The sequence below is a fragment of the Xiphophorus couchianus genome, chromosome 21 (genome assembly GCF_001444195.1).
Source record: "Xiphophorus couchianus chromosome 21, X_couchianus-1.0, whole genome shotgun sequence".
In the NCBI taxonomy this organism is placed as follows: domain Eukaryota; kingdom Metazoa; phylum Chordata; class Actinopteri; order Cyprinodontiformes; family Poeciliidae; genus Xiphophorus; species Xiphophorus couchianus.
This window is the reverse complement of record NC_040248.1, coordinates 9,658,147-9,683,311: the sequence shown is the minus strand read 5'-3', so window position 1 is coordinate 9,683,311 and position 25,165 is coordinate 9,658,147. Positions and strand designations below refer to the sequence as shown.

Here is a 25,165-nt window from a genome sequence, read left to right as displayed (position 1 = left end):
TTAATGTCTTTGCCTAAATTTAATCAAAACTAGAAAAATTTGCATTTCCTGCAAAAAAGAAGGGAGGGAGCAAGGAAATGAGGAAGGAAAGAAGGAAGAAAAGAAGGGCTTAAAATGTCAACTTTGTGATCATTGCGTATTTGCTTTAAAATAGTTAAATCCTATGTTCCTATTACAAATATGTGGTGCACACCCAATGCAGGAAGGCTACAAAAACCCACAGCTAGATATCAACCTCAAACAGATCTGTGCATCTGTAAGAATGAAGACTTGAGGTGGTGCACCACCAGTGTTCTTCATATGTGAAATAGGAACCAAGAGGTTACACAACCAACGCAGACTACAACTGCCTTAAAAGAAAAAGCAAAAAAATCTCTAACCTTGTGTAAACATCATAGTTTTTATACAAACACTGTGTTATGAACTTTTATACTGTCTTCATAGCTGCATTGGATGGTTGGGTAATGGTTCCAGTGTAATGGTTATTTACACTGGAACTAAAGAAAGGATTCGGCATGCCTCCCAATGATCTTTTTCTGCCAAATCCCTTCTGAGAAAGAAACAAGTTTCTGATCAGAGTAACTGATGTGCAAAAAGCAAAATTATTATAAAAGTATAAGTAGACATTCTTTTATATGTTTCACACAGAAAGATCACTGGTAGAGCACTACCTCTTCCTCCCATTTGCTGTATAAATGCTGATCTGCTTCTGCCTAAATAACTACCTAATGCAAAAAAAATATATATAATATTCATGAAATTTAGTTTGCACAAACATGATTTTGTTGGGACTGGAGTTGTTTGAGACGTCTGTGTCAGTTTTGCCTCTTTTGGACAAGTCGTTTGCATCAGCCTCTTGAATTTATACTAAATGAAGACTTTATGAAAGTTATTTGCTGCAGGTGTTAGCTGCTAAACAGAACATCTTTTCAAAAAATAGAATTACACCCTTTTTGTTCTGCTCATCAATTCTAGCAACAGTCTACTAGCAGACCATGCGTATGTCACATGTCGCATGCCTGACCCACCACGAAGCTAAACAGGGCATAGCTTCAAACAGACAGACAAAAGGAAAATGTCAGAGTTTTATTAGGTAGGATAACAACAATGCTTTATAAATAATATTTATAATCTTATGTATATGAAAATAATTGAATTAATAAAAAGGTGACAGTATTTAAATGACATGAGCTGATACTGGTGGTTTGCGTCAATAAATGTCAGTATTTTAACATAAAATTGGAAAACCATTTTTAAGAATGAATAATTATTGCACTTTAGTCACCACATTTACAACATCTAAACTGTTCCTAAAAACTAAACAGAATATTTTTAGCTGATTGTAAAAAATAAAAAAAAATCACATCAGATATTAGAAAAGAATGTCAAATTCAAGAAGCCTTTTTTCACATTATAGTCCACAGCTTTATTTTTTTTAAATATTAAAAAGTAGCTTGGATTCGTGTTAAAATGAAAGTGCCACTTTGGGATACCAGAACAGATGTGCAGCCAAAAAAATAAATCAATAAATGGAGGAATGTTTTTCTAAGTGGCTACAATTTAATCTCTGTGAGAATCATGACAGGAATGCAGGGAACAATCTGTGGATAGAAGAAGAAATTTGAACTCATTTTTTACTCATTAATCTTAGTTTAAACAACTACATGACAAGCTGTTCTTTTAAACAGGAGACAACCTGCAATTACTCAAGGGTGCATGTGCCCAATTGGCAAAAAAAAATTGTCCTAATAAATGAACCAATGTGTGTTACCCTTAATTTAATGAAACATACACATTCATTGTTTTGCTGCGCCGGCTCTGCACCCAGCTTTGGTTTTGTGTCATTGAAAAGGAGCTTTGTTTCCTGCCTAGTTGTTTCCATCCACAGCTGAGCCTTTTCAGGCAGGAACAGCACCACGGAGATCCTCAACGCGCAACGGGGAAAGATCAGCACTGCCTGTTTTTCAGAACATTTAGTCCTTTTCGGTTCTTCTTCTTGAAGGCCATGACAAAGTGGTGCGGGGCGATCTTCCCCCGGCCCTCCTCGTCCACCTGACCCATGAAGATGTAGTTCAAGCCTGGTGAGGTCACACAAAAAACACCTGAATGCAGTGGCGGAACAGCAGAGACATTCAGGGAGGCCCGACATGAGAGTCTGCATGTGGCAGGTCTGTATGCCCTATGTTTATATGAAGACATATAAACATATTTACTTGTTGTTGACTATTTGGACAGTGAGTTCTGCCGCTTACCTAACACCTCGGATAGATCGGCAAAGGAGAAGAGGCAAACTCAAAGCCGTTTGTTGTTTAAAACAGTCAACGTGGGAGCTGCATTGTAACTATGAGCATTTACATAACATTATTTTTTTTAAACATTTGAGAAAAGGTGATTTAATTCCAGCAGTATCATAGCACATACCTCGTCTGATTAATGGACACTTTTTGCACAGGATAATGATCTTGATGCTCATTGTTTTCCCCGCCTGCTGGATTGCCAGGCTGCCTTCTTTATACACATTGATAATGGAAATGGTGGCGTACATGCTTCCTCCTCTCATCGCCGCAGTAATGACCGTTCCAGTTATCACTGTCACAGACGCAAAAGAAAGGAGAATAAGGGACGGCAAGCAAAAGTGCTTAAATTGTAATAATAATGCAGTTCTGCATGTGTACTTTCTGAAACAATTTTACTTATTTTAGATCTCAATGAGAACTTTTCCTAGTTAAATACTGCATGCAGGTTTTTATAAAGAAGTCTACATCAAGTTTCTTGTCAGGAGGGGGTAGGGGAAAAAAAAAAGAATGTAAGCTAAGAATGTAACAGCTGCAGTGCAGAAATTTTCGGTTTCATCTTTACTATTAATAAACGAGATGAGGACAGTATTTGTCCAATCATTTTTTTGGTTCTTTTATTATCTTGTCTTTGAAGTGCAGTGAAGCCGTAAAAGTGGCATTGTGAAGTGGCATTGTGAGTTAACAAGATCGTCTCTGAACATTTGATGTTGAGCCGCAACACCTCCCGCCTGGCCTTTCTCAAATCTGTTCGTCAGCCATGAGCCATAAAGCTCCTTCAGAAAGTCAAACAATACAATACCAAAGGTGTCATTGACGTAGAGAATGTCAAATACAGTTTTACTGAAAAGTTTACATAAACCCATTATGTGCATAAACTGTCATGTTGATGTTGAGCTTTTAACTGTGTATTTGAACCATCCTCCTATCTTCTTTAATGATTTAATGATTAAACATAAAACATTGCAAAGTTATTTTAAGAACAAGAATCAGCAGCATAAGTTTGATCTTAATTTAGATTCTCTCTTATCCATGCAGGGCTCAGAATTACACATGTAGACTCAAATGTATACATCCAAGTAATTGTTTGTAACTTGATAATTCTAGCAATTATTATTGAATATTTATGTCTTGGCAGTGATCATAATTGAGTGCATAATGTGAAATTTAAAGCGTTTAGTAATGGGGTAAAATTAAAAGATCAGATCTCATCTCCAGAAAAAGTCCATAAGAAACCAATTATCTTCTAATATAAAGCAAAGCTTCCACTTCCCCCCACTGTTAAAAAATGCAATGAAGTGGGGGTTAAAATAACTTCCTGTTTAGTCTGACTGGAGCCTCCAGAAGAAGGACTCCATGTTCTTGTTCAGACTCATGGAAATGCAGTAACGGCTGGCAAGTGACCCTAGAGGAATCATAGATAAAGAGAACGTAAAGGAAAAAAACTGAGCTCTCTGCACTGATGGCACCACTATGTCTGCACTGACAGAGCTGAGAATATCCAGAGTGGCTTTCTCAGCCGGTTGCTACTGTTACACAGACCAGAGAACCGCTTTGGACGGATCAAAGAGAACTGAACTAGATTAAACACCAGCTGTTTTAAGACTTAAAGCATTGATTAGCCAAGAATGTTTTCAGTCTACTGTCTCACCACTTCTAATATCATAAGCTAAATTCCCCCTAACCACAACATGCAGGGGATGTTTTCCACATCGTTTGCTCATCGGTTTCTGGCTCAAATCCAAGTGCAGATCTAACACGTATGCAGCTAACATCTCACAGTCTGTTTGTTTACACCAAGTTACCTTCGGGCTCTAGGTGTGTGAGTGTGTTTATGTTCATACTGGAGGTTACTGTGCACCGAATGTGTACAGTACTTCAGTTTCTGACTGCCTATCAAGGCAGTCTTTCAGTTGCAAGAAGAAAAAAAAAGAGAGAGGACATGATCAGGACTGTAAACAGCTACTTACGGGGCGGGGGTTGGCTGTCAAGAACTTCAGCTAATATACTGATCCTCAGCTGAAGGGCTGGTTGCGATTAACATATTTGCAATAGTTCCACAACCCAATACACACCCTGGCAAGTCAATATCAGCTGTGATCTATTAATTAGGGTAATTTATGAGGGTTATATGAACCACAATTTGCATTGATGTTCTCACCAAAATTGCTGGAGCAGTAATTGCTCTCAAGGGTTCCTTGTCTTTTGCACGTCTGCTGACACAAGGCGGCGGAGTACTTCAGAGCTGGAGGAGGGCACACACATGCACATGTAAGTTTTGTCAACCATTGATGCAAGCATATAAGTTATGGCTACATCTGCTTTCTTGTGGTTTCTTCACTGGATACTTTCAGTTACACAATACTCTCTTCGCTGTCAACTTTGAAGACCAATAATAAAATAATGGAATGGAAAAACATCTGTTTTTCAAGTTAGAATCTATAAAGGGAAGAAATATGGCTTCAAGAAAATACAAGGTGACTGACTAAATATGTTTTCACTGGAAAAAAGAACAGCAGGGAGGATGACACAAACAGAAAGTAGTATCCCAGAATGACATCATCACATGGGGGGTCTGCCAAAATAACCTGGCCTGACTAAGGGAAAAAGCAATAGTGTGTGGGAACATGAGTGTTTGAATATGAAAATGTGCCATGATTGTGGGCACAGACCCATGCCCTCACTGCAAGTCAACTTGTTTAATCTACAGTTTACTCAGGGGAAATGGTAGCAAACACACACTTTTAGGATCAGCTCTGGTGGAATATGTGCTGCTAATGGGGACTTTCCATGTCCAAGACTGTGTTTTCTCTTCAGAAGAAACTTTGTGCCTTTTCACTTTACTTTTCTATCTAAAATTACTTTTAGTGTGTCATACTATAACACTTATTGATGATCAAAGTACAGTATCATCAACATTTATTGGGATTCCTGGTAAAGTTGTGTAAAAAGCCTTAAAATAAATCTTTTATTGTGGCAGCAAAATCTCACACTATAAAAATGCAAAAAAAAAAAAAGCAAAACAAAACTAAAAAAACTCCATACTTGAAGTTTTTTTCAGTAGATTATGTGATGTTAGTGGCCTGCGTTTTCAGCAATCAGAAGGTGGACGGAAGAATAACAGAGAAAGACGAGCAGCCTAGATCAAACGTTCAGGAATCAAAGCACGGATGGCCCATTCTACTGCTACAGCACACACTGTCCCAATCAAGAAATTAAAGCAACTATGACAAAAAAATAAAATAAAATAAGCTGGAGGAGGATCCAAACTTCTCTTGCCTCGTGGAAGGGCAGGAACTGCAGCATCTTTGAGGTCACCAAGTCTCCATAACAACCACTAATTTGTAACTACATGCCAACTTATTATTTAAGAAGGAAGAGCCACTTTTTTGTCCTTTCATCAAACATGTGGGATTTTCCAAACACTACTCAAATGGTAAATGAAGCTGTGCGCTCTGGTAAGAACAAGTTAAGATCAAGTTCTTTGGCAACAAATACTCCAATTGAGTTTGATGTGAAATGATAATAAATTCATATCTTGAAAAATGTTAACTATTGTGAAGAACCTGTGATGATCTTGGACTCTTTGTCTTGCATCAAACATTCTTTGAAATTGATGTGTAGCAGGAAACTGAAAATGGGTGACCATCACATTTTTTAACAGGGTAACCACAGTCAAAAAATTAACACTCTTTCATGGCCCTCTCGGCACCCATCAAAAGAAAAGCTAAATGCTCAAGAAAAAGATTAAGTACTGTTCTTTAAGCAAAATAGGGTTATCCAAAAATATTCTTGTTTATTGAAAATAATTATTTTTAATTATTTTAATCTACTTAATAAATGTACTCCAATTAATGGTTGTATTTTTCTATATTTTTAGTGTGAGCTCATGCATCTAAAATTAAGTGTTCCCAATAAGTGTGAGATGTGCAATAGTTAGATCAACAAATGGATATCCAACTATTCTTTTAGTTGATATATATATATATATATATATATACATATATATATATATATATATATTTTTTTTTTGTTGTTGTTGTTGTAGGAATCAAATTAGTACGTACGTATGGGCCTAGTAGTGATCGGCTGTGGGGTGGTGGTTGGTGGTGTGGTGGTGATGGGCAGCTTCTTCGGTCTGAACTTGTAGTGTCCGATGAAGCCATCCGCAGTCAAGCTGAGATCGGACAAGAACTGGATCAGGAGGTGATTCCCCTCCGAGAACACTGGCCTAAAGAGCAGCGCACAAAAGAAGGATCAATGATGAACTGGGATGAAGTCACAGGATGGAGATTTTTACTAGAAAATAGTACCTTCTGCATGACAGAAATCACCTACGCTGGGGGGCTGTCTCCGCAGTATTTGCCGATTCTTTTGGCATCATTTATTTCTGCCCCATTGAAAATGGAGACGTGGTCATAGCGGCAGTAGTTGTCCCGCTCCACATCGAACTTCTCAAACTTTACTTCGATGATCTGCAGCAGTAAATAATTCACAGATGAATTGTCTTTATAGCCCTTCATTCTTCTAAGTAATGGATACTGCACAAAGTTCAAGGGAATATTTGTTCATTCGAATATCACAAAAAAAAAAAAAATCCTTTAACTAAATATTTCATTATTATGCTTGGATACTGCACCCCAAACTTCTTACTCTAATTTCCCATGTGTAAATGCTTTATATCAGATGTGTTGCATTTTTTGTATTTAATTAATGGACCTATATGTTTTGTATTTACTGAGGTGCCTCTGTAGTTTCAGTTGACTGACCTGGTTTTTTGGAGCCACTATATGCCAGAAGCAGCTGACACCGGCTGGATAGTCCTTTTCAGGCCAGTTAGGTGTTTTGAAAGTCCCAGACGGCTTATCAAGTCTGCCTCCACAGTACTGGTCACCTATGAAGACAGAGGGTGAAATGTCAAACTGTTTTTCAGTGGATGATTTTTCAAATGTTATTTATTACTTAAGAGCTCCTCTAAAATGTGTTCAGTCAGTGTGAACTTCTGAACTTATTTTCTGCATGTGAAAAGAATTTGACCTCTGTTACAAAAATAGAGTATGTCGTTTTCTCAGATATGAACCTATTTTTGTTGCTACGATAAAGACATAGTCCAGCAAACTGGATACTGAGACGGTATCCATTACAGCCGTGAACATGGATAAGTACAAGGAACCATCCATTAAAATTCCACAGAAAAGACGGTAGTTGAGACATAAAACAGAAAAATACTCATTTATCTCTAAGTGATACTTTAGACTGTGGCTTTTAACTGAATTCCTCCCCAGAAGAACTACAACAAAAAAAAGGTACAGCAGTGAGAAATTCCACATCATGCTGAGAGTAAAAACTGACATGCACCACTAGGTTACTTTGCAGGATTTTTTGTTTTCAAGTCATGTACTGGACAATTTAAACACCAAAAGCTAAAATGCAAATAGCACTTTCTAAACAATTAAGGTCATTTCCATTGTACAAACTAGTTCACATTTCAAAATTCCATACATTTCCAGACTCATTCAAACATTCTAGAAGTTTTGGCTTTTTTATTATGTTCCACAAATCATGAAACAATTCGATTCTTAAGTTGGCTTTTAATTTATTATTCCAATAACAGGCTATTTTGATGCTTTCTTTGACATCGGGGCTAAATAAATTTTATTTCAAAGAGTAAAACACAAATCAATTAATTCAAATAGGACTTGTATTGCACTACTTTCTTTTTCTTTTCTTCTTTTTTATTGACTCTTATCGGTGGTTTCTCATCCAGCAACTCATGGGTTTCATGGGTTTGAAAAAAAAAGACTTTCAAAAAAAGGAAATTGGATGTAATGCTGTAAAAACAATTTTCTATTTAGACATTTTCATTTTTAGCTTTTGCACAGTTTAACAATGTAAAGACAAAGTTCCAGCTTTGTTTTCTTTTTCATTACAATCTGGAAATGAATGAAAGAAAATTCTGTCCTATATGGTGTAGGATCCCTTTATCTTACACAGTCCGAGAACAACTTCTTTTGCAACACCATCACAGTGCTCACTACGAGCCTGAAAACCTGAGACAGTCGCTGTCAGAATATACCTTCCGTAACCATATTCCTATCTTCTTGCCTACCTCTCTCATGAGAATGGCCAGCAAAGAAATCTGCAAGGAAGCCACTGCCAGCAGTGTTGGCATCAGACACCATCTGCAGGAGCATCTTGTTGCCTGTGGACACGAGGGATCCGGGCTTGAAGGTCCCACAGAAACGACCAAGTCTCTGCCCATTGACATGACCACTGTGTACATCCACGTAGTCATAGCGACAAAGGTTGTCGTTCTCCAGATCAATGAAGCGAAATGACAGTACGACCACCTTGCCTTCAGGAACCTAGGTTGAAAATTTCACATGGCATAGTACACAATAACAGTCATTTTTTAATGATGACACAGTTTTACTTGCTGCATTCACTCTAGTGCATGGCGTTAGTAAAATGTAAAAAAACAACTTCCAATGCAAATAATTCATAAACAATAATAAACAAATATCTTCCACATCAAATATGATCTGTGTCAAGACACAATAAGTGAAAGAATGCCGCTTTGTCTTTCATCCAACTTTTAACCTTTGTTTAAAATAATCAGATTTCTGAAATCTAATTTCAGAAATCTGATTAAACTCAGTTGGTAATGTGTTCCAAACTAAACAGCCAATAATGGCAAAAGCAAACTGCCTAATCAATGTGGTATTTTACTGCTTCTAAGCATTTCATTTGGGTTTCATATCATACATCAATACAAAGTTGTGCATTATTTTGAAGTAGATGGAAAATAACTCCTGGTTTTTGGTTTTCATCAATGGATAAATTGTGATTTTGGTGGAGCTGCACAGATCCACAGCTCAAGTGGGAAATTCTATCAAGAGCCCAACTACTGCTCAAATCTGCCCTTCACTGCACATCAACAAAAAAAGTACATTGCTGAAAAAAAAGCCATGATAAATTTTGTTTCCAGTTCTTCAGAAGACATGCAGGAGACACAGCAAGGATGAAGATGATCAGATGAGATTGTAATTTATATTTTTTGTTAGAAAACTAACAATGACATTATCTTAAATATGCTACCCTCACCATAGTGACGTTGGGTTCCTTTTCTCAACCACAACAAGGAAGATGGGCTGAACTAGGTGAAGCTACACCCTCTAACAGGTACTTGTAAACCTGTTAGAGGGTGTGAATGACTTTGGACTGGTACAGAGGTTCACCTTCCAGGACAGCTTGTGAGGATTTGAGTTTTCTTTGAGTTTATTTTATGTTTCTGTGTCTATTGAGTCTCTGTGTTGTCCTGTCTACCCCTTGATTGTTCCCAGATTGCTGTGTCTCGTTTCCCTGCTTACCCTCTGTGTATTTAATCCCACCTGTGTTCCTTGTTCCTCGTCGGGTCCTTGTCTTGTCTGCCATAAAGTCTGTCGTTGGTTTTGTTATGCCACTTGCTACCAGCCTTGAGCTTTTAGCCTCCTGCTCATTCTGTGCTGCCTGGATTTTGGATTTTTGGATTTCTGACTTCATTAAATTGTCATTTCATTTAACTAACGTGGGTCCCCAGCGTCTCCCTCACCACCTCTCACCGCATAACATGACACAACTCTTAACATACATCCACAGTTACAAGGGAATGGTTCAGATCAAAGTATGCTAAGTATTAAAATGGCCCAGTCAAAGTCTGGAAACTTTTTTTTAAAGATACATTTTTCTACCAGTTCTACACATTCCACATGCAGAGCTGGTAGGGATATACTGTACAGAGCAGCATCTTAATCTACTCTAAAGCAGAATGCTTTAGTTATCTAAGAGAGCCAAGCAGCTAAAGAAGGAACAGACTCAGTCTGATGTGGCTGCTCAGAAGTATTTTTAGAATGAAACTAGTAGTTAGATCTGTCATATTTGACTAGTTCAACTCTTTAGAATTTTTAGAACTATCAAACTTTTTTCTCCATCATATTCCTTAGTCATGGTTAACAAACGGGTAAATATGCAGCTAACTGGACTCACTGTGATTCTCCACACACATTTGGTGTTTGGAGGGTAAACTCCTGGGTAACCTTGGCTTCCGATGACTCCAGACTCCTCTGTGATGTTTCCGCCACATGTAAAGATTGTTCTGAAGGGGAATTTTACACATAATAATGACATTATAACAAAACAGGATTTAAAAAAACATAACGTGATCTGAATTTTAATAAGTTATTAGCAAATAAAAACACATTGGGTGCTTAAATATATGACCAGAGGCAGCTCAGATTGCAAAATATTCCTCTCGAAATCCCTCTTGTCGTCCTCGTCACCCTTTCTGTTGCATACATTCGAAATAATACGAAAATAAAGATATACCTCCGCTGAGACTGCGCACAGACTTCTGTGAGGAAGAGCAGAGTCCATGCGCAAAAGATACTGCATGACCTCCACATGGTGTTGTGAACGGAGCAGGCGCTGCGCCTGTTTTCACTCCGTGGCATTGCGCTGAGCGGCTGAAGCTGTGGAGGCGATGGAGGGCTGGTGTGCCCGGGAGTTGCTGTGGGGAGTTTGAGCAACTGCAAGATCGAGCACATGAATATAGAGTTAGTCCTGGGATGTAGGAGGGAACGGAGCTAGGAGCAATAAAAAAGGAGGGTGGAGGGGACGCTGGAAGGGTGTATAATATCTTCTTACTTCACCTGGCCTAGAAAGCACTTAGAAGATGGCATGATAAAACTTGACTGAGCTTTCATGCAGGGTTTAACATTCCTGGAGCCAAATTCCTCCTTGTGGCAGGGGCTTGAAAGAAAGAACTCTGTATTCCACTTTTTAGGGAATTGCAGTTCAATTTAATTTAATTTAACCAGGCTAAGACAAAAGGGAAAAAAAATCAATATTCATTTTAATAATGATAATAAAGAATCATCACGAACGTCAAAAGACGATGAGATGTCAATCTCAAGTGGGTGGAAGGAAAGCGCCACCTGCTGGAGTTTTATGACACACTAAAGGTGAGTCTCCAATTTAACACGAAGCTGGTTTAATTCCGAAAGAAAGAGGGAATTCTCATTCTCTCATTTTCTCCCCCCAAAAATGTAATATAACCTAAGATTTTTAAAAAGAGAGATATAAAATGCTATATTGACAGTTGACTGATACCTTCTTGAGACAAAAGGTTTACACAACGTGTTGACTCCAAGTATATCAATGGAAGGTTCCGTGAAAGGAAAAAGTCTTGAAAAAAGGTCTCCAAGAAACACAGATAGCTGCAGCCTTGGAAGCCCAAAACAGACCCAAATGAATTAACAATATACTTTTACTTATTTATGTATTTTTGCATTTTAATGTATACAACATTATGTTGCCACCACCTAGATGTTTTCAACAGGGAAGTGGCATTCAGGTTATTATTACTTGACTGTCACATAATGTTTTGCCTGCCAGAAGGTTTATTTATTTATTTATTTATTTTTGTCTATTTGTCTGTGTTACTTTCCAAAGCCATGTCTTCCTCATAAAAAACAAAACACTCTGAGGTATCAAATGCAATCCAAAAAAAAGTTATTCTTTGCTTTCAGATTTCGATATCAAGAGAAATCATAGAAGGCCATATTTAACATACCTTTTTTTTTTTTTTTTTAAAGCGAATTCTTCATTGATTTTTCTAGTTTAGCAAACACAACATTCTCACTGACTCGACATTTGATTGTAGGTCCTGTGCATTCAACTTAGCTGCTATCGGTGATCGATTTTCTTTTCAGTTGCACAGAAAGATGGCGGACCGAACGCCTGGCTCTCAAAAAGCTAGCGCTAAGGTGAAATTTACCATTTGTTCTCGTGTTAGCTAAGCTGTTCCTATCGTAGTGAAAGCTGTGTATTTTTTTTAGATTCACGGAAAACGTTTGGTGTTAACATGGTAGTTGCCGCAAGAGCTACGCGCGCTTACTGAAAAGTGACACCCCGCTCTAACGAAACCTATCCATGCTAGCATAGCTAGGCTAACCATATAGCTAATGCACCCCGGGACTAAGTCGGTGTAGCTATTTACAAACTGCATCAAGGCAAAGCTGATAACTAAAAGTAGTCACCACACAAATGATACATTTTGAAATATACAATTTAATGTATATTCTTACTAAGGAGCAGACGTCATGGTAACGTTAGTGGCTCAGCGTGCTGGATTCAAGCAGTCCCGCTGCAGCTTACACCGAGCTGCTAGGCCTCTGGTAAATTTTTAGACGTCAGACTGTAACTTAGAAGAAAGTTTACAGTAAACGAAACGCATACAGTCCTAAACAGATATTTTGTCTGTCTTTTGCAGTTTTTATTGTATACATATCTTTATAAGTTACAGTTATGCACCGATTGGCTGTCACAGTGTCTGTCATTTTGTCAGAATAACACTGAGCACACCCGGCTCAGCGTCTGGTTACTTGAATGTGTTGTTGCTTATAGAAATTGTCATTCTGAGTCCTGGTAAACATTGCCTTGAAACGTAGCTCTTCTTTGTTTACATCGGCAGGCGCTGCTTGAGAGCAAACTCAAGTCTTTCAGCATTGGTAAGATGGCTGTGGCAAAAAGAACTTTAAGCAAGAAGGAACAAGATGAAATAAAGAAAAAGGCAAGTTTGCACTTCTTTTTTTAATTAAGATTACTCATGTAATCAATTTTTAAAAGGTTTTATTAATTATTTTATGCTGCATATCGGCTTATTTTTTGTTGATTTTTTTCGTATTCAGGAAGATGAGCGAGCAGCGGCAGAGATTTATGAAGAGTTTCTTGCTGCTTTTGAAGGAGGAGGAGAGGGCAAGGTCAAAGCATTTGTCCGAGGGGGTCTTGCAAATGCATCCAAAGGTACAGTGTTTGGACTGTTGTCAGTTACATAGCTACAAACTGTGATAATCTTACATGTCATGCTGCACAAGGTGGCATTACTATGTTTTATACCACTTATGTTTTTTAACATAAGAAAATGTATGTGAGGATAATCATTGCAGGGGCAAGGTATTAATTTAAGAAAGAACATTTTTGCCCAAGAAGGAAAACAGACCAACTGTGGGAGATAATTGTGTTAAATTGCTTTGGAAATTAGAAATTATCTTATTTATTTTGATAGGAAGTTGTGTTGCATTATATGCCGAGAAAAAATGCAAAAGCTTTTTATATGAGCTGGACATGCACTGATCAGACATCTTGACAGATTTCTAAGGCCCTCATATTATCTGTTTTCTAATTTTAGAATGCAATATTTAATTTTGTAGGAAGTTTTCTCCTAAAATGTAGCATTTTGGGATTAAATTTGTCTGAATAACATTTTAGAATGCAATTGCATTGGTTTTGTACAGTAAAAAAAAAAAAAATTGCCTGAGAAGAAACAGACTGAAAATAAAATAAGAGTGGGCTTATAAGGTAGAAGATTTCTAATAAGCAATTCTCTAAATCTCTGAATTATAAATAACTAGAGAAACACATCCTTTATGAAACCATATTAAAAAGAATAACAATCTAAAATATAACTGTATTCGGATTTTTTTTCTTTTGCACTTTTGAAAAAGTAATGTATCACAATCTTGCATTTTTGTGAGCCCTTAGGATCCTTTCAGTAGCCAATCATTAGCTCTTCTTCATGCATGCTGCAGAGATAAAGTCAGACTAAGAGAGAGCAGTTGGAGTTACACATATCTTAAATACATTTGCACTACAAAATGATCAGAATTGACATTTTAAACTTTTTTTTAGTATTTATATTGGGGATTGGTGTTGCTAGCATTACTAGCATCAGTGCCTGGTTGTGTTCCCTGTGTAGTTTGTAGCTCTTTACCTCAACTTCAAGACTTACTGCAAAACTGTCAACATTTGCTAATCCAACATGCTCAGTGACGCATGGAAGAGGACACTGAGAAAGATTAAAACCTCCTATATCTACATGCTCCCTCTAACTTCTCTTTTGATACCACTCATCCTGAAAATATAATTAAGTTGCATTTTTATTTTTAGCAACAGCTCCCACACCAAAGAGTGTTGTTGTTAATCTTGCTTCCCGTTGCTTTGGTGTGGTGCTGTTCAATGACTGGCAAAGAGATTGGATTTTTAGTTTCTGACAAGTTTATCTCTGATGAGGGTAAAATACTAGTAATCCTGATATTTCTTTGCGCTTCTCTTCTTTAAACCAAATATTAACAGGAGGATTTTGAAATAAGCATGCTGTTTGTCTTTTCAGAGGAATCATCTTCTGATGAGAAAAGGGGAAAGCTATACAAGCCCAAATCCCGTTTTGAGACACAGCCAAAAAGCATCCTGCCTTTGGAGACTCCATCTCAGTTTTTACCAGCAGACAAAAGAAATGTAAGTCCTTTCAAGGTCAACTAATTGTGTCCTTTGTTTGTGCTTTACAATTTATTTTGTTAGTAATAATATGTTTCTGTTTTTCAGACTTTAAAGAAGGGCAGTGAAAAGGAAAAGAAGAAGAGTAACTTGGAACTTTTTAAAGAAGAACTTAAACAGTATGATTTATAAAATGACAATATTACTTTCTATTGGTCTGGGTTTTTTTTAAAATAAAATTGCAATATATATATATTTTGAATTTCAATATGTGCCACTTGTTTCAGAATCCAAGAAGAAAGGGATGAAAGACACCGGATGAAAGGACGCGTCAGTCGCTTCGAGCCTCTGCCTGGATCAGAGGGAAGACGCTCCTGTGAGTGAATTTAAGCTGCTTTAATGTCTACTGTGTACTAACATGGTCGAAGTGGCCCCGTCCAGCACACCTCACTCAGCTCCCCGCCCCCTTTGTGCTCCTTTCACCCTGAAACAAAATTTATACTGCTTTTCTGCTTCTTTTAGCGGATGGTTCTTCAAGAAGAAACCGTCCGTCCAGTGGTAATTTTGACTTAATACAGTGACCGTGAATATCTCCAACTTGCTGAGAAATCGAATCGAGGTTTCAGACAGCAGCGGGAAATTATTTTCTCGTTTCTGTGTCTGCAGTTTTGGACGACTGCGCGCCAGGATCCCATGATGTCGGCGATCCATCCACTACTAACTTGTATCTTGGAAACATCAATCCACAGGTATCTTTTTTTTTCAGACTCATATTGAAAGGCAAAATAAGACAAAGAAGCTTGGTGAAACAGCTTTGACTTGAATTGAATGCTGTAGTTTCAAATACTGCTTATTCCAGATATAGAATCCTGCACAGAATTATGTGTTTTGCAAATGATTATTTTTGTCTCTGCATATTTTCATAAATATTTTGTGTTTGAATCATTACAGATGAATGAGGAGATGTTGTGTCAAGAATTCGGGCGGTATGGCCCTCTGGCCAGCGTGAAAATCATGTGGCCCAGGACGGATGAGGAGCGAGCTCGGGAGAGGAACTGTGGATTTGTGGCCTTTATGAACAGGAGGGATGCTGAGCGAGCCCTCAAGAACCTAAATGGTACGTTTTTCTTTCATAAAGACACAGAACTCGTATTTTACTCCACCCTGATGATGTAAACACTTCTTTTTTTCCGCTTTCCTTTAATTATAGGGAAAATGATCATGAACTTTGAAATGAAATTAGGATGGGGCAAAGGTGTGCCCATCCCCCCCCACCCCATATATATCCCTCCCTCCATGATGGAGCATACACTCCCACCCCCTCCCTCCGGCCTACCCTTCAACGCGCAGCCCCGAGAGAGGCTAAAGAACCCCAATGCTCCAATGATTCCTCCACCCAAAAACAAGGAGGAGTTTGAGAAGGTAACTCAGAATGTCAGCCTGAGCTTTCATGGTATATGGTAGTGTTTAATTGTGCTGGTATTGTGTTAGCTATTGTAGTTAGCAGTCAGTGCAGGTTTTATTTATAGTTTATTAGATTTTTTTTTTCCTTGTTAAATTTCATTTACTAGATTTTAATAGGAAAAGTTTGGATATATTCAGTTAGCTTGTCTTATACGTAAGTGTTTATGGGGTTTTGGCGTTTAGTAAAAGGAAATGTGTTCTCTCTGTGAAGTTTGAAATGCATTTTTTATATTTTTCTCCTGTTGCCTATTTAACAATACTCACATTCTATTGTTTATTATCTGATGTGACTTCATATACAGACTCTGTCGCAAGCCATAGTCAAAGTGGTTATCCCAACAGAAAGGTACATGTTTTTTCTTTTTTCAAATTGGTGTACAAACTTAGAAAAAAACCTAACATCCCATTTTGAAGCTAAAAGTTTGATCAATTGATCACTGCATGCTACAGGGGGGCAGCTCAGTGTGGATGAGCAATGGTTGAGGCAAATGGATTCTGTTTTTATGCTTGCACATAATGTAGCACCCACACATTTTATCTTGCTCCTTCATTTATCTCCATTGTTCATGTTTTCCTTTAAAGTGATTAGTTGAGTTGAGATTTTTTGAAGAGAGGTTTTTAGTATTGGTTCTCTTGCTTTTAGTAAAATTGAAATGGCTTTTGGAGAAATCTCATGTTGAATGTTCTTTTTGAAAAGTGAATAAATCTTGAGAGTAGTGGAAACTTAACAGCTAGTCAAGAAGTGGCTCTGGTCTCAGATAATTACAGCGACATTAACCAATTGTCTTGTCATCTGTTCACTGATATAATGTTATGTGATCAAACAAATTTTATACACCGTCTTAAAAACTAGCAAATGCAGTGGTCTCTTTCGGAGGTCTAGGTGTTAAACATCCTCCAATATGGTCTTGTGTGTAGAGATGCACTTATGAAAAACTGTTTTTGGCTGATTTTTATTTGTAAAGCTTAGATTCTGAATTTAGCCAATTAAGATTTATCTTTTAGGAGGAGGAAGATATAAGGGCAGAATTCAAAATATCGTTCCTGCTGTGAAAACAAGCTTTGATAAGGAGAACTGGTGGCCTTACTGTGTCTTATATTAGCACTTCTTGTGGTTAGCATGATTAAAATGGCAATCTCTGTAGAATGTGGGCCTTTACCTTAAGTCTGAGATTTTCAAAAAGCTTCCAAATCCAAAATGTTTCATTAACCTACAGAGGTTGGAATCTTCATGTACAGCATTTTGTGGGACATAGTTTTCCTTTAATGGCTTCCTGCATCACATACACACACCCACATATATATATATATATATATATATATATATATATATATATATATATATATATAGTTTTAGTTTTACAAAACTGTTTGTAAAATTAAATCTCTACTATAGATGAGAGAATAACCAGGGTTTGCATCACAAAACCTCACTCCAAAAAATCCCTCCCTTTAAATCTGTAGCAAAGCATCACCACCTTCATACTTCCACATCATAAACAGTTGATTGTGTTAATCTAGATTAGTGACATTGAGCTCTACCACATTCATGACCTGCTGATTCTAGATCTGAAGCCACCTCTCAGGCCATTGCTCACTCAGACCGTCTCCCCCCTTGGCCTCTGTCACTCTGTGGGTGAGCTCAGTAAATCTGGCCCCCAGCCAAGAAACCCACCTTAGAATTAGCTTCTGAATGACCTTTGACATTGGCCTTGGTGAGCAGCACAAGTTGAACTGTCTGCAGCAGCGAGGGACCTGAAAAGCATCATGGGATGGATTGGGAAAGTATACAGAATTTTACCCCGCCATTGGTACGATCGGCTCCAATACACATAAATGTTATCTGTGTTGTCAAATGAAAGACACCCCTTGTCTTATTGGCTGATTGTTTTCAAGCTACAGGACACATTTCCATTAAAATCGTCACAAGTATTTAAATAATCTCTTCTGCACCATATTCAGTCAGCACAAAGTCCACCAGTTGATTGTCTAAGTCAGGCAAAGAATCCTGTTATTTTTTTTTCTTTTTTAACTTCAAACTAGTCTGGAGTTGAGTGGGATGTAAAAGCCATTGTATTGGCAAAACATTTTTGTCAAAACAATGTCATGTCAGTGCTCCCCACCTGTTCCCCAGATATGTACTGCTCCCTCTGTTCTTTCTTTATCATTTTTAAGTAGGATCATTTATTTGATACAATTCTGGCAGTGCAATGTAATTAAAATCAGTTGCACTTTTGCCTTAGGGAACACTGGTATTTAACATATCACAGGGTTTCTGCAGGGTCTTTAAAAAGCCTTAATCTATTCATTTCATAGGACTGAAATTTCATCAATCACATAAATTAATCTTACAATATTGTTTTAAATAAATTGAGAATCATTTAAAAAGCCTTTAAGTTAACTTATTTATTTGGAAGGCATTAAGGTCTTAAATAAAAAAACAAAAAAGCTCTTAAAAATGTTTGAAATATGTGACAGAAACCCTTCAAACAATGAGTAAATTTAAGTAATAGAAAAGATTAATTTATTTTAAATTCATGATTGTTTTCATGTTAAAATATAATTTTTGGTATTTATGTCAATGTTGACCGAAATATATAGTTACTGTTATAGTTAACTTGTTACTGGTGATTTGACACCCCTTTAACAGTTTTTCTCATCAGGCTTCCTTTAAACAAAACATATTATTGTACATTTCCAGAGCATTTAGGCACCATCTGCTTGTGTCACTTTTCCAGATCATTTTTGTTGTATTCAAAAAGTGGATGTTTGTGGTCGTAGCTTCAGCGTTTTCAGTGATAAATGGTGTAATTATAAATTAAGAATAATGTAATTTTCAGAGAACTGTTGTGGGTGTCAAACCGCCAAGCATAATTTATACTTTAATGAGAGAGGAAGGAAGTAGTGCTCAAGACTCCAGTCCAGTCTGAATCAGTTTGCTTTAACTGTGTCTTTCTTGTAGGAATCTGCTCTCTCTTATCCACCGCATGATCGAATTTGTGGTGCGTGAAGGCCCAATGTTTGAAGCCATGATCATGAACAGAGAAATCAACAATCCAATGTACAGGTCAGTTAAATTACCCCAAAAAAACATGTTAGAAGCTTATAGTTTCTACTATTAGCTGGCTGTTTACACAGATAAGACTGATGGTTATTGTTTTCTTCCAGGTTTTTATTTGACAACCAGAGCCCGGCACACGTATACTATCGTTGGAAGCTCTACACTATACTACAGGTTTGTCGTTAAAATTGAGAGAGGGGAAAAAAAAAACCTCTAACTTGCGATCAGATTTCCTCCACTTGTTTCTACATCTTTATATTAAATGTAAATGCTTCATTTTTCAGGGTGAATCCCCGGCCAAATGGCGAACAGAGGACTTTAGAATGTTTAAAAATGGCTCTTTATGGCGTCCGCCTCCTCTTAATCCGTACCTACACGGTCCTTATGATGATGGTGATGAAGAGGAGGAAGAGGAGGAGGGAAACAAGAAAGGCTCCTTGAAAGAAGAGTAGGATTATGACCTAAAATGGTTGCACATTTTATTCAGAATATGATTAGACTTCACCTTGCTGTTTAACTTGTGATTATTGATGTTGTTCATGTTGATTTTATATCTATAACAAATTTAAAAACAAGGCTTATCATAGTTATTTATAATAAACAGTAAAGCCACAAACCTTTTTCAAAGTAAAACATAAATATTAGACATAAATTGATAACTTAAAGGCCCAGCCTCAGTTATGGATTTGGCTCAAACTCACCCCATGAGATTATGCACACTCCATGAGTCCATAAATGACACCCATTAGGGGGAGCTTTTGAGTCTTTGAATTTTGATTAAAAAAATTTCATATTCAGCTTATATGCTACACCACTCTTAAGGACATGTGGATTTGAAACTAATACATTTATACCTGCAGGAAGTCTGAGTAATTTCAGTTTGATCAGGGGTCATAATCTGCCACATATTTTATGAATCAATGTTTCCAAAATAAGGATAAGACCCAACAAATTGGGAAAATATGCTTTAATACAAATTTGTAGCTGCATGATGTAGAAGAGCTTGGAGTTGAGCGTCTGCTCCTCTGCACTGAAAGCGGTCAGTGGAGGTGGGTCAGGCATCAGGAGCCTCTCCAAGGTCAGACCGTTTGATTGCATCAAGACCCTCTCTGACCCTCATTACAATGCTGAGAAAGAAGTCTGGGTTTCACTTCTGAATCCATCGTCAAATAAGTGGAGGACACGATAAATGGATGATTAGATAGAGAGCTACTGGATTTGATATGCGAGTGAACCATGGGTGGCCAACTCCGGCCCTTAGGGGGCGATGTTCAGCGTGTTTTAGATGTTTCTGTTCCAACAGAGCTTAATTATCTCCTCACTTTGTGTGCAGCATAATTGTGTTCAAGTCTGTTTTAAATGCAATTCAACAGATGTAGAACAATCAGAATACCTTCTGTTTTGGTCTGGAGTTAGCCACCTTCAGGATGAACTGTGATTGGTTATAAAGTGATGCTGTGTTCAGGGAGCGGGACAAACTGGAGGAGATGCTCCGCGGTCTGTCTCCGAGGAGAGGAGACGTGGCAGAGGCCATGCTGTTTTGTCTGAACCACGCTGAAGCTGCTGAGGAGATTGTGGAGTGTATCGCTGAGTCCCTCTCCATTCTGAAGACCCCTCTACCAAAGAAGGCACGTCCAGAGCTCAGTGCTGCCTCCCTCTAACCATTCATCAACGACGTCTAACCGTCATGCTGCTTGTTAATCTTTCAGATTGCACGGTTATATCTCGTTTCCGATGTGCTGTACAACTCTTCTGCCAAAGTATCCAATGCGTCTTACTACAGAAAATAGTAAGTTTAGTTTAAATAGAATTGATAGTTTATTTGTTGTAAATAAATGAATCTTGGTGAGTAAGTCTGTTTTTGTTCTAAATAGTTTTGAGACGAAGCTTAGCCAGATTTTCGCTGATCTCAACGCCACATACAAGACGATACAAGGACACCTGCAGAGCGAGAACTTCAAGGTAGCTGCGTTAATTTATCAAACTTCACAACGCTCTGCTTCGCCGGTGATTCATATCACTCAGCTACCAAGTTTGTTTCCTTTTTTCTTTGTCGTAATAGCAACGAGTGATGTCATGTTTCCGGGCGTGGGAGGATTGGGCTGTGTACCCTGATCCCTTTCTTATTAAGCTGCAGAATATTTTCCTTGGACTTGTTAATCTCTCCTCGGAAAAGGAGGTCCCTCTTGTTGTAGAGGTAATAAATCACACATACATCCCCAAATTTTAATTTTCACTTAGATCATGCTTGATTTTTCTCCTCCTTGTCTTCTTCCAGCCTGAACCTGCAGAAGACCTCGATGGGGCCCCTCTGGGGGAGTTTGTAGATGGAGCCCCTCTGGAGGACGTGGATGGGGTCCCTATTGATGCTGTACCCATTGATGGGGCGCCAATTGATGGAGCTCCTCTCGATGATTTAGACGGGGTTCCTATTAAGTCCATTGATGACGACATCGATGGAATACCTCGTGAGTGAAGCGGGGACCAGCACAGAGAGGCCTGAGGAGGGCAAAGTCCTGATCAGGACACTCCCCAATATAAATGACCATTATGGATTGTTTCAAATCTCCAAATAACTTTTATTAACTTTTATTCTGGTTTTGACAGTGGATCAGTCAGCGGGAGCAACTTTCAAGGTTGCACCCTCAAAATGGGAAGCGGTGGATGAGGCAGAGTTACAGGCTCAAGGTAACGTTGGGAAGCCTCTACCTGTCGATCATATTTGATTTTTTTTCTGTCTTTGTAATTGAACGTCTTCACTCCTCAGCTGTAACAACCTCAAAATGGGAGATATTTGAGCAACCTGAAGAATCAAAGAAGTAAGATGCCTTTTTGTTTTCCATCTGCTCATCATGGTATATACTTATGAATTTACAGACTATTTTCACCACCTTATTATATTTCTGTAGGGGTGAGGCAGACAGTGATGATGACGACAGGAGCCCTCGCTCAGAGGATAATCAGAGCTACTCCAACCCCATCAGAGACGACTCTGATATGAAAGCCAAGATGTCTGAAATGAATGAGGAGAAACGCACCAAGCTCAGAGAGATTGAGGTTTTTTGTGTTTTTTAATCTATTTTGCAAACTAAAATATATGTCTAAATAATGTAGGGCTTTAAATGATTGATTGAAATGTTTTCTTTTTGAAGTGGATTGATTTAAATAAATAGCACAAAAAGATTTAGGAAAAAAATGCTTTTTGTAGCAACTGGTCAGCCTCTGTTCTACATGCAGTATCTGGCTGAATATTTGACCTGGGGCCGTATTAGAAATTGTAGATTCCTCATTTTAACTAAGTTGGTTTCTTGGCACACGTCTTCTTTTAAGTATGGAAAATACACTTGTAGAGCTGAAAAACTGCCTGCATTATCTGTTCCGCTCACTCAGAAAATTCTGGTTTGTCAGGTGATCCGAGGAATCAGCAACGCAGTTAGAAATGTAAAACACAGCAGCAAGAGCTATCAAGTTTTCAGTATTGCATGTTGAATTAATAGAGATTTTAGCTGGCCTCCATTCGAACAGCTAAAGTTTGCGCTATTGTTTGGAATCTAATCAGATAAAAATGTGTTGAACTTTCCTACTGATTCCTTATTAGACCAGTAATCTGGTTGTAAATAATTTGCTTTGCTGCTGTAAAACAGCCTTTATTACCTTTCTGCTGGTTTTGTAGCCATTATATGTATTCATTTGAAGTAGTCTTTATAACATTTATTATACCTATATCTTTTAAAATCTTTTTAAAACAATTTCCTGTTCACATTTTACCATGTTTCTGATAAACCTAAAAAGTGCAATTTAATATTGTTTTTTTGCTAGTTTATGGCAGGATTTTTATTCCCTTGTCACTGTTGTTTTCTAGCGTGTCAGGGTTTATTTAAACAGTCACTGCATGATGTACGATGTTATAAATGCTGATAATTTTCCATAGTTCCCAAAAACATACAGTATTTATGCATTTGCTGCTCTGATGTTTTGGTGTTTGGCTCCTACATGCGCCATCAGGCTGCATCAAATGCTTGTATTTAGTTGTTTTTTTTTTTAAGTTGTTCTCTGCAGATTATTTTTTTGTATTGTCACAGTTTAGCATTTGTTTGATCTGGTTATTTGTTGACCAAAATGATTAAAAGATCAAGACGAGAAGATTATGCCAGTGAGGAGAATGCATAGTAGCAGGATATCATGGTGCAATACATTTTTGACAACAGGTTAAAGTCATGAAGTTCCAGGATGAGCTGGAGTCTGGGAAAAGGCCCAAGAAGCCTGGACAGAGTATCCAGGAGCAGGTGGAGCACTACAGGGACAAACTGCTACAGAAGGTAAGAACCTAGGTTATTGTTACCTGTAATATACGATACAGGACAAAACAATAACCAAGCTCCTTTTGTCATGCTTTTAAAAAGGAGAAAGAAAAAGAGAAACTTGAGCGTGAGAAAGAAAGGGAGAAAAAAGAAAAGGAGAAAGCAGAGGCGCGGTTAAAAGAACTGAAGAAGGAAAAGGAGAAGGATGACACACCAACCAGGAAAGAAAGGTGATTCAGACATTTTAAATAGAGTCACATTTCTAAAAGTAAAGCTTCAATTTGACTAATGCACAATCTGACACGTCTCTCCCTCCTCTCAGAAAGCGGCATCACAGCGGCTCTCCCAGTCCATCGAGGAGCGGCAGCAGACGAGGCCGGTCATCCTCGCCGCGGTCAGAGAGATCGGAACGCTCCGATCGATCATACTCTAAAGACACATCGTCACGCTCATCCCATAAAGACTCCCCTCGGTCCAGCAACAAAAAATCGTCCAAGAGGTAAACGCTTACACTGCATTTAAACATTTATTCTAGCTGGTATTCCGTCTTCTCCCTCTAGTCTCAAAATAAGATTGTTGGTTAATTTGTTACTCTAAGTTGCCCTTAGTTATGCGTGTGTCTTTTCAAAGTTTACAGAGCTGTGGATGTAGATGTTCTTCAAGGTTGCTAAGTGACATTACCCACACAGAAAAATGAGTATTTTTCTAGCGTCAGCTGAAAGGGTATGAAGAAGCCATTACTCCAAAAGCATCGTGAAAATCCTGATCATAGTTTGAAACTGAACTGAGGGACAAAGACCTTAATTTCTAAATACATCTGAGATATGATGAAACTAAAAATAACCATGACGACCATCGCTACCTTTGAAAGAAAAAGGGAGAATTTGCAGGCCTGGGAACACCATCCCAAATGTGAAGTGCGGTGGTGGCAGCATCATGCTGTGTGCATGGTGAGCTACAAGAGGGACCAGTCTATTAATCTAAATGGCATTCAGAGAGAAAAATTAAGTGGAAACTTTAAAGCAGCATCTGGAGATGCCAATCAGGAAGATAGAGCTTGGGAATAAATAAAACTTTTTTTTTTTAAAGTGCATGTAAACACCTAGTTTAAATCGTATTGGTAAGGGAGATTTTTTAAAACGTGAGCTGTTTTTAGGAACTCTAAATGTGCAATGTCCCTTTAATCCCGCTAGATCTCCATCTTCACCTCGCACACCGAAGCGATCGAGGCGGTCGCGCTCCAGGACACCCAAGAAATCAACCAAGAAGTCCCGCTCCAGATCTAGATCCCCCCACCGATCTCACAAGAAATCTAAGAAGAGCAAACACTGACATCTTTTGTTTCTGGCTCGTAAACCAGCCCCTCTCATTCTCCCCCCCATCTCTGCGCCGCGTTTGATTTAAAGGTGGACTGATTTGGCAGCTACAGATCTGCGATGGCTGTAGGTTAACGGACGAACAACAGTGAGTGGAGGGTGCTGCATGGGTTGCCATCTGGTGTAACCGGTAGATGGGGCCACTGCTGTTTTATATTGTAAAGATTTAAAAAAAAAAAATGTTTGTGTGTCCTAATTTCTCCACCTTACAATGGAAATCATCCATGTGGTAGACCACACCCATGTAGTGTGAGAGGAAAAGTCTTACATTCATGCTGTCGACTTCTGTTTTTGTAGTTCACATTAAAAATAATTCCTAATAAACAAGTGTCATTTTTAAGATGTCTGGAGCAATGA

At 38.1% G+C, this 25,165-nt stretch overlaps 2 protein-coding genes across 4 annotated transcripts; one reads left to right on the top strand and one right to left on the bottom strand.

The window, feature by feature from the left end:
* Window positions 1-1,071: 1,071 nt before the first annotated feature.
* pcolce2b (procollagen C-endopeptidase enhancer 2b) lies at window positions 1,072-10,891 on the bottom strand. Its single transcript, XM_028005294.1, has 9 exons — window positions 10,659-10,891; window positions 10,320-10,428; window positions 8,404-8,659; window positions 7,064-7,188; window positions 6,633-6,769; window positions 6,362-6,525; window positions 4,456-4,539; window positions 2,422-2,589; window positions 1,072-2,078 (listed from the first exon to the last, which is right to left on the bottom strand). Exons 1-9 carry the CDS (start codon window positions 10,874-10,876, stop codon window positions 1,948-1,950), a joined length of 1,392 nt encoding a protein of 463 aa, XP_027861095.1. The 5' UTR covers window positions 10,877-10,891; the 3' UTR covers window positions 1,072-1,947.
* Window positions 10,892-11,988: 1,097 nt separating this feature from the next.
* Window positions 11,989-25,148, top strand: u2surp (U2 snRNP-associated SURP domain containing). 3 transcript variants are annotated; one of them, XM_028005269.1, is made up of 26 exons: window positions 11,989-12,097; window positions 12,805-12,903; window positions 13,022-13,136; window positions 14,503-14,627; window positions 14,715-14,785; window positions 14,894-14,982; window positions 15,129-15,164; window positions 15,273-15,355; window positions 15,558-15,723; window positions 15,817-16,028; window positions 16,373-16,416; window positions 19,033-19,137; window positions 19,239-19,305; window positions 19,416-19,579; window positions 20,597-20,759; window positions 20,841-20,920; window positions 21,006-21,093; window positions 21,194-21,328; window positions 21,410-21,599; window positions 21,739-21,819; window positions 21,899-21,950; window positions 22,041-22,188; window positions 23,340-23,450; window positions 23,535-23,662; window positions 23,755-23,931; window positions 24,626-25,148. In XM_028005269.1, the coding sequence occupies exons 1-26, from the start codon at window positions 12,056-12,058 to the stop codon at window positions 24,762-24,764; spliced, it is 2,910 nt and encodes a 969-aa protein (XP_027861070.1). In that variant the 5' UTR covers window positions 11,989-12,055; the 3' UTR covers window positions 24,765-25,148. The 3 variants fall into 3 exon arrangements, with proteins under 3 accessions (XP_027861070.1, XP_027861071.1, XP_027861072.1); XM_028005270.1 differs by lacking the exon at window positions 15,129-15,164; XM_028005271.1 differs by lacking the exons at window positions 11,989-12,097; window positions 12,805-12,903; window positions 13,022-13,136; ... (5 more) ...; window positions 15,558-15,723; window positions 16,373-16,416 and having other exon boundaries at window positions 15,916-16,028.
* The last annotated feature ends 17 nt before the right edge of the window (window positions 25,149-25,165 follow it).

What these genes read in the sequence shown, in the direction of transcription:
- pcolce2b (XM_028005294.1), bottom strand. Translation starts at nt 10,876, where the DNA reads ATGTGCTCGATCTTGCAGTTGCTCAAACTCCCCACAGCAACTCCCGGG. An exon ending in TGGCCATTCTCATGAGAGAG is followed by an intron (nt 7,189 to 8,403) that starts GTAGGCAAGAAG and finishes CTGTCTTCATAG; the next exon opens with GTGACCAGTACTGTGGAGGC. An exon ending in GTGTCCATTAATCAGACGAG is followed by an intron (nt 2,079 to 2,421) that starts GTATGTGCTATG and finishes TGACCTCACCAG; the next exon opens with GCTTGAACTACATCTTCATG.
- u2surp (XM_028005269.1), top strand. Translation starts at nt 12,056, where the DNA reads ATGGCGGACCGAACGCCTGGCTCTCAAAAAGCTAGCGCTAAG. An exon ending in AAGATGAAATAAAGAAAAAG is followed by an intron (nt 12,904 to 13,021) that starts GCAAGTTTGCAC and finishes TTTCGTATTCAG; the next exon opens with GAAGATGAGCGAGCAGCGGC. An exon ending in AACAAAAAATCGTCCAAGAG is followed by an intron (nt 23,932 to 24,625) that starts GTAAACGCTTAC and finishes TAATCCCGCTAG; the next exon opens with ATCTCCATCTTCACCTCGCA.